The sequence below is a fragment of the Boleophthalmus pectinirostris genome, unplaced genomic scaffold (genome assembly GCF_026225935.1).
Source record: "Boleophthalmus pectinirostris isolate CB_2022bp ecotype Guang Dong unplaced genomic scaffold, ASM2622593v1 HiC_scaffold_22, whole genome shotgun sequence".
NCBI classification, from domain to species: Eukaryota; Metazoa; Chordata; class Actinopteri; order Gobiiformes; family Gobiidae; genus Boleophthalmus; species Boleophthalmus pectinirostris.
The window spans coordinates 37,260,738-37,269,425 of NW_026571190.1; the positions used below are offsets into that span (position 1 = coordinate 37,260,738).

The 8,688-nt window shown below is 41.0% G+C and overlaps 1 protein-coding gene across 1 annotated transcript; it reads left to right on the forward strand.

Annotated features, from left to right (window-relative positions):
• The first annotated feature begins 5,659 nt into the window (after window positions 1-5,659).
• Window positions 5,660-7,088, forward strand: pou4f2 (POU class 4 homeobox 2). Its single transcript, XM_020931534.1, has 2 exons — window positions 5,660-5,890; window positions 6,165-7,088. Exons 1-2 carry the CDS (start codon window positions 5,660-5,662, stop codon window positions 7,086-7,088), a joined length of 1,155 nt encoding a protein of 384 aa, XP_020787193.1.
• The last annotated feature ends 1,600 nt before the right edge of the window (window positions 7,089-8,688 follow it).

An 8,688-nucleotide genomic window follows, 5' to 3' on the forward strand; every position in this document is an offset into this window, starting at 1 on the left:
GACGTTTTTTTTTGTGCGTTCCTTTGTGGATCAAAATTTCATGGAGCGATTTAAGCGCGGTGAAAAATGAATGTTACTTTAAAGTTTCATCATGGATCAGTGGGCGCGGACACACACACACACACACTGCTCACACACTACTGCTGCACACACACACTCGTTTGACTAAAACACACTTAACTGAATTACATTTAAAAAAAAAAAATCTGTTTCAGATGTTGTTTTTTTCCAATTTTGATTAAAGGTGCACTGTGTAACATTTGTAGCTGATATCTCCATGGAAATGTTATTGCTTTGTCTAGAATGTTCCAGAGTGTAGCTTAAACCTTTCTATCACGAGGTAGACAAGCACTGCGCCACATTACGAGTCAGATCTGTGGAGAGGCGCCCCTATTCACAAGCAATTACGTGACAAATTAACTAACAAGCTTCAAAAAAATAAAACTAGTTTGTGGGAAATCGGTTGACAAAATGTTTTTAATTAATGAATTTGCTTTGTCTAGAATGTTCCAGAGTGTAGATTAAACCTTTCTGTCATGAGGGAGACAAGTGCTGCGCCACATTACGAGTCAGATCTGTGGAGAGGCGCCCATGCTCACAGAAAAAATTATAGTATTTTTGAGCAATAGAAACACACGTAATGAAAAAAAGCTAAATGGAAATGTTTAATGTCATACTGTGGAACATTCTAGACAAAGTGATAACATCTCCATGGAGACCCTTTGTCAGAAAAGTTCCACAGTGCACCTTTAAGTTTGTAATCCAATACTGGAAACTGGAAAAAAAATTATCCTTGAGTAATCCCGAAGCAACATTTTTACTTTGGATTTTATTTTAAATTTATTGAGTTAAATTTACTAATAAGCAACTAAATGACAAAATTAACCAACAAACTTTAAAAAATAAACTAATTTGTGTGTCTAGAATGTTCCAGAGTGTAGATTAAACCTTTAAGTCATGAGGTAGACAAACACTACGCCACATTACGAGTCAGATCTGTGGAGAGGCGCCAACATTCCCTGAAAAACTGATAGTATTTTTGAGCAATAGAAACACACGTAATGAATGAATGAAAACGAAAACGCCAGATGGGAATGTTTAATGTCATACTGTGGAACTTTCCAGACAAAGTCGTAACATCTCCATGGAGACGCTTCACCAGAAAAGTGACACAATGCACCTTTAATTTTGTAACTGGAAACAACATTTTTACTTTGGATTTTCTTAACATTACTGAGTTGAATTTAGAAAGTAAGAAATTAAAGAAGATGGAAATGTTTAATGTCACACTGTGGAACATTCTAGGGAAAACAAGAACATCTCTATGGAGACCCTTCACCAGAAAAGTTACACAGTGCACCTTTAAGTTTGTAATCCAATACTGTAAACTGGAAAAAGAGAATCTTGAGTCGTCTGGAAGCAACATTTTTACTTTGGATTTTCTTAACATTACTGAGTTGAATTTACTAATAAGCAACATTTTTAAAAACTAGTTTGTGTGGAATCGGTTAACACAATATTTTTAATTAAATCCAACATTTTATTTCGTATTTAAGTGCACGTTGATGTAACTCCATAACTGTTCAGCAAACTTAATGTAAACAATGGATAAAACACACCGTAGTTTTGATTCAACTCATAAAAATCAACAAAAAACACCTTTATTTGGTCAAATCAAGGCTTAAACTGACACAAAAACGCAGCTTTTTGTACTGATAACGACAACTCCGAAGTGGTTTCTGGTTCGTAAATGTTGTTTTGCATTGAAAACAGCTAAACACAAACACGTACAAAGTTCATTTCATATTTAAATAGTTTGTACGATTTCGGAATGAAGCTTACCGCGTTGACGAGTAAAAGTCCACCCCCATTTAATGTTTTATAACTTATCCTGTACTGCTGAATTGTTAATTACGTGTCTTAATTGTTCGTACGGTGTCCTTCAGTGCCCAAAAAAGCTCCTTTAAATAAAACGTATTATTATTATTATTAAAATCAGATCGAATAATGAGACAACAAACACAATAATTCGATCTTTTTAGACTTTTGCTGCGTCTGCGATTCAAGATATAACCTTCTTTATCTATCGATTTAAGAACGATGACAAAATTAGGACCGTTGCCGTGGCGATTAACAATTTCAAACGTAACATCGCGTCGTTTCAGCGGGGGAAAAGTCCTTAAAACGTCACGGGAAGCTGATATCAAGGAACACTTTACGTCAGGGGTGTCCAAACTTTTTTTTTTTTTTTTTTTTCATCAAGGGCCACGTACGTAAAAACATAAACGAAGCAGAGGGCTGATCGAGGGCTGGACTGCAGCTCGATACTGTGAATAATTGAAATTCGTGCGTGTTTATTTATTTATTTACTTCATTCATAAAGTATAAAACGACATCAAGAGTGTCGCAACATCAAACGTACGAGAAGTGAATGAAAAGGAGCAGAAAGAAAGAAGAGTCGTCGTCTTACGTTATCTGCCCCTTTAACCTTTTCAGGACATAACACCAACACTTATAGTTATTAAACATTTCAAATCAGTACAAATATTAATAAATTGCAAACAGAAATCTTCACTTTTATGCACAACAACTTAGTTTCCTTTTTCATACAAACACATTGCGCTTTTGATTGTATGTGTTTTGTAAATGTCGTCATCGTACTTGACTCTTTTACATCTTTGTCAAGACGATTCCATAAGTTAAATCCTTTCACGGTGCAACAACTCGCTCCATAATCTTGGTTCTGAATCTGGGTTTTTTTTTTTTACGTACTTTCCTTTTTTTTAAATTGTAGTGGCTTTGAAAATTGTACAGGTAATACATTGCACGGTAACACTTTATAATAACTACACCTTATTTAGCCTTAATAAAGCATGAACAAAGACTTAATTAATAATGATTCATGTTTAGTAACTACTTAAATATTACCTGAATTAGCACTTAACTTGCAGTTAATTCACCTGTGCTGTAAATAGTTACTCATAAGTATTTCTTACTTAATTACTCATGAACTAACCATTTGTGTGTGCATTTGTAAATGTATATTTAAGTCCAAATTTGAGCATTTATTAATGATTAATAAGACATGAGAGAATGATTTACTAATAATGCATTATTGTTTCTCTGGAATTTGATCAACCTTAACAAATGCTTAATAAATCATCATTACTCTTCACTTTAGAAAAGCTCTCAGAAAGACTTAACTAACAGATAACAGCTGCCTGAATGATCATTGCATTGTATTATTAGTAAATCATTCTCTCATGGCTTATTAATGATTAATAAATGCTCAAATGTGAACTTAAATATGCATTTGTAAACATGCAAATGGTGCATGAGTAATTAAGAAGTACTGAGTAACTATTTACAGCACAGGCGAATTAAGTGCAAGTTAAGGGCTAATTAAGGTAGTAATTAAGTAGTTACTAAGCGTGAATCATTATTAATTAAGTCTTTGTTCATGCTTTATTAAGGCTAAACAAGGTGTAGTTATTATAAAGTGTTACCCATTGCACTTTGCTCTATACATGACTTCGAGGAGACTTAAGTCAACAAAATTCTGCACTTTCAACACTTTAAGGTGAACAAATAAAGGTTTGGATGTCTCTTTAACACGTTTAACACGTCAAGAAGAGCCATCAGTTTTTATTCACGCTAAAATCCTTAAAAAAACCACACACGTAACATTAAACATTCACTTTATCGACATAGATTTTCAAAAAACTTGCTGTAGAAAGTTAATTTGTAATTGATGCACGGTAATCTGGGCCAATCCACCTGGACGCTTGAGGGCCATGAAAACATTGTCTGAGGGCCGCATTTAGCCCACGGGCCATAGTTTGGACATGAATGTTTTACAGTGTAGATAAAAACACAAGCTTGATTCAAATATTCCTTGTTTTATTCTATTATTAACATGCAAAAATTGGTTAAATAAATATTAGTTTTGAATAAAATCGTGTGTTTTTTTCAGTAAACACATAATATAACATAAAATTCACGATAAAGGCCTAACAGGTTACGATTGAGAAGTGAAAAATGCGCAAAATAGTTTTAAAAAAATGAATAAATACAGTGCAAGTTGTTATTAAAAGCGGCTCTGAACGCACGCGAGCATCTCTGGACTTTTTTTTTTTTTTTTTACGCAAATATTTCAAACCACCCGTCACGTTTTCCCCCCGCATCCACGGAGAGAGAAACATTATTCCAGCATCTGCCTGTCACACGTTCCCCACAACCCGCTCTCCAAGTGCAGTGCAGCGCGCGGCGGGCGAACGTGCGTAAAAAAAAAACCAAAAAAAACACCAAACCAGTCCAAAAAACCTGCACAAATCCGCTCGTTTCGCCGCACGGGCCACGGGGAACACATGACGCACGCGGCCTCTTCCGTGTTAATTACAGACTCTTTTTTTTTTTTTTTTTTTTTTCAATTAGCGACGTTGTGACTTAATTAGAAGTGAGATAAGATAATGGGATGATTTGACAACCGGTGCCACACTTACAGCGCGCGAGCCCGTGACCTTCTCCGTGCGTAAAACTTAACTCGTGATATTTTTCTGGCTAAATTTGCAGAGATTGGTTAAGAATTCCGAAAAAAACTGGGAGTGATTTCTTGTATTGGAGATGGAATAATTTGGTTCGGGTGCAGTGGAGGAGCTGTGGCGCTGTCCGCGGTGAAGGAGCTGAAGCTGAAGCGATGCAGGATGTTGGGAGGAACGCGAGGCGAAATAACAAAAGGGTGTATCTTAAAACGCTGGATGTAGTGCAGTTGTACAATGAGGTGCAAGGTGTTAAGTCGTTTGAAATAAATGCCTTGTCGCGTACTGCCCATGCGCAGAGTCCCCAGCGGCGCCGCGGCTGCTACTGCTGTGGCTAATGAAGAATAATAAATCATGAAAGCCTTGTTCAGGTACAAGAGAGAAAGAGGGAAAGGATGGAGATGAGGAGAGGAGAGGAGAGGAGAGGAGAGGAGAGGAGAGGGAGTGGGGGCGCGTGCGTGAGTGTGCGTGAGTGTGCGTGCGTGTGCGTGCGTGCGTGCGGGGAAGAGAGATAGAGGGGAGAGAGAGAGAGCGACAGAGAGGGAGGCAGGAGGCGGAGAGGAGAGCCCTTCTCCTCAGAGCTGAGACGGTCGTGGTCCCCGCAGCATTCACCGGAGTCACGGAGACATCCCGTCGCCAATTTTATCTCCTATTTCTACTCGGAAACTTTTATTTTTCGTATTTGTCATTTTTATTTGACCAAAATAAAAAAGGTCACCGTGAGAACCGCGTGAGTAACAAAGGATTTTTCTTTGGAAATCCCATCACCTAAAATCTACTGCACGAAACTTTTTTTTAATTTTTCGTTTTCTTATTGGAAGAGTTTTCTAAAATAGTAGAAACGAAACTATTTCTTAAAAATATTTTTTTGTGTGACTGGAGAACGGACTGGTATTTTCCAACTTGATCTGCAGGTATCTGCGCGAACCTTTGCATGGCTCTCTCCAAACCACCACGCGCTTGTAGCAGCAACAATAATAATAAATACATGTGAGAAGTTGACGAGCCTCTTTTCAGCATCCACTTGACTCGACTCAATTGGGCTCCGACATCTCCTCGACCCTTGGAGGCGGAGTCTTAACTTATTAAAGGAACTTGCGGAAGCTCGGACGCGCGCAAATATGATGATGATGTCTCTGAACAGCAAGCAGCCGTTCGCCATGGCGCACAGCAGCCTGGCCGAGCCCAAGTACTCGCTGCACTCGTCCTCCGCGTCCACGCTGACCTCCAGCGCGCCTTCCTCCTCGTCCTGCTCCTCTTCCTCCCGCATCAGCAGCACCATCATCAGCAGCACCAGCAGCAGCAGCGGCAGTTCGGAGGCGATGCGTCGCGCCTGCCTCCCAACCCCACCGGTACGTACTCTGCATAATCACTGCTTAAAGGCACGTTTTGACAGCCCACTTTTTCTTTGCTTGATGTTTTTTTCATGTCTGCACAGCAAATCACCCAACACCTTCATTTCCAACTATTAATTTTTATGACCTGGGATGTTGCATGTGTCTTGTTTTGTGTGCTCCCCCCTTTTTTAGGATTTTTTTCCTTTCTGGAAATGTTTTAAACCGAGGAGAGAGGGGCGAGGAGAATTCCCCACTGACAACTATGTGTGCATTCTATTTGCAATTGCAGAGCAATATATTCGGCGGCTTGGATGAGAGTTTGTTGGCCCGCGCAGAAGCTCTGGCGGCGGTGGATATCGTCTCGCAGACCAAGAGTCACCACCACCACCCTCCGCACCACAGCCCCTTCAAACCGGACGCGACCTACCACACCATGAACACGCTGCCCTGCACCTCTTCCTCCTCCTCCTCTTCCTCCGTGCCCATCTCACACCCCTCCGCTCTGGCCGGACACCACCACCATCACCACCACCACCATCACCATCAGCCGCACCAAGCCTTAGAGGGAGACCTGCTGGACCACATCACCCCGGGGTTGGCGCTCGGATGCCCCGATGGATCAGTGGTGTCAACCCCGGCGCATCCCGCGCACATGGCGGGGATGAACCACATGCACCAGGCGGCTCTCAACATGGCCCACGCGCACGGGCTGCCACACATGGGCATGAACGACGTGGACGCGGATCCCAGAGACTTGGAGGCTTTCGCGGAGCGCTTTAAGCAGCGGCGGATCAAACTGGGGGTGACCCAGGCGGACGTAGGGTCGGCCTTGGCCAGCCTCAAAATCCCCGGCGTGGGCTCGCTCAGTCAGAGCACCATCTGCCGCTTCGAGTCCCTCACGCTCTCGCACAACAACATGATCGCGCTCAAGCCCATTCTCCAAGCGTGGCTCGAGGAAGCGGAGAAGTCTCACCGCGAGAAACTGAACAAACCGGAGCTTTTTAACGGCGCCGAGAAAAAGCGGAAACGCACGTCGATAGCCGCTCCGGAGAAGAGGTCACTGGAGGCCTATTTCGCCATTCAGCCGCGGCCCTCCTCAGAGAAGATCGCAGCCATCGCAGAGAAACTGGACTTGAAAAAGAACGTGGTGCGCGTTTGGTTTTGTAACCAGCGACAAAAACAGAAAAGAATGAAGTACTCTGCATGTGTCTAGATCCACGTGGAGCTGTCAGCATTTGTATCATATTTCACAACACCTTTTTCAATCATCGAACTATTTCCTCTAAAAGAAAATAAACTCGAGAGTAAAGCCCACGGTGGGGTGGACATGTGGAACCGTTTGACACAGCAAGTAAGACACTGTTTTTACAATTGACTATTCCGCACAGCTTATGTAGCTCCGGGACCGTGTCGGTTCCTCTTTGGGGATAGGCGTGTGTTTGTGCGTCAGGCGCGTCAGGGGGGACTTTTAAAGCACTTGTTTGGAGTTGACTCGGGATTACAGGCCCCGCTGTAAATGACCACACTTCATTTTGTGTCTAAATGTGTAATTATGAATTCTTTGTGTGATCTAACGGGGCTTTGTTTTGAAGAAGCTCTTTTATTTACAAAAAAAGGCCTCACTTCACGTCAAAACAGCTTCACTGCTCTTTTCTCCCCCTAATTTCTAAACCGGCTGCAATAACTCCAGCGTGGGCCGGCGTCTTATGAACTATTTATTGAGTGAGGTCATGTTTACTTCATTATATATTTATTGGGATTCCCCTCCTCGTTTTTGCTTGAGAAAATCAAATAGAGACAGCGGTGCGAGGCGTGTTTTGAAGACGGTACAATCGAAAAGAAATATATGCGTTGTTTTCCAAATGCTTTCTGTATGTTTTGTATAAATATACTTATGGAGTCGTTGCTTGTTCGAATCACCTTAAAAATGTTTTGTTTCTTGAGAAAAAGAGCAGCTTTGTGAAACAATGTAAATATGTCATTGATGCACATAACTATATCCGTACAGGTTTTTGCTGTATTGCTGTTTTAGCTGATCTTTCTGTATAATGTATGTTGCTTTGGGCTTTGGAATTGACCTGCTCCTTTATTTCCATCCATGTAACGTTAATTTATTTAATTATTGAACTGCAATGTGTTTCATTAAAGACTTAACTTTAACTAATTTAATCGGACGTCTTCTTGCGTGTCGTGCGCATGCCCCGTATTTACGCCGCTTTTATTTAGTCATCTGATTATTTATGGATGAGGAGGAGGGCAAGTGTTTAGCTCTGGACTGGGCTCCTCTCAGCTCACTGCAGACTTGAGCTTTCACAGCGTTGCTCTGCTGGTGGTGGTGAGGAGGCTCCCGGCGTCACGGGACCAAATCAGATCTGGGTTTGGGGACACGTTTTTACGCATTTGGTTTTACGCATTTAGGTTTTACGCATTTAGGTTTGAGCAAAAACTATGAACTCATGGGTCTGTGTGTGATTTAAACGGACCAAATGCTGAACAATTCCTGTATATAACAATGTACCAACCTGATGTGTGTACAGGCTAAAGAAATTAACAAATGGTACAGTCTTATTTTGAGAATTGCGGAATCCGTTTTGAGTGTTTTTAATTTAATTTTTAGACATATTTGTTTTTGTAACGAGCACTGACACATTTACTTCTACTCCCATCACTCCAAAAAGCCTAAGAAAGAGACCAACTGGATAAAATATTGCACAAATTACAACATTACAAGTGTCGTTTTGTATTTTATCTCATGTGTATCTGTGTTTACATAAAAAGTACACATATTTAATAACGATTGGCACTCCAAACGT

Bases quoted from the DNA above. Each gene is read 5' to 3' on its own strand.
- pou4f2 (XM_020931534.1), top strand. From the start codon at position 5,660: ATGATGATGATGTCTCTGAACAGCAAGCAGCCGTTCGCCATGGCGCAC. The intron at 5,891-6,164 runs GTACGTACTCTG...TTGCAATTGCAG, and splicing joins CCTGCCTCCCAACCCCACCG to AGCAATATATTCGGCGGCTT.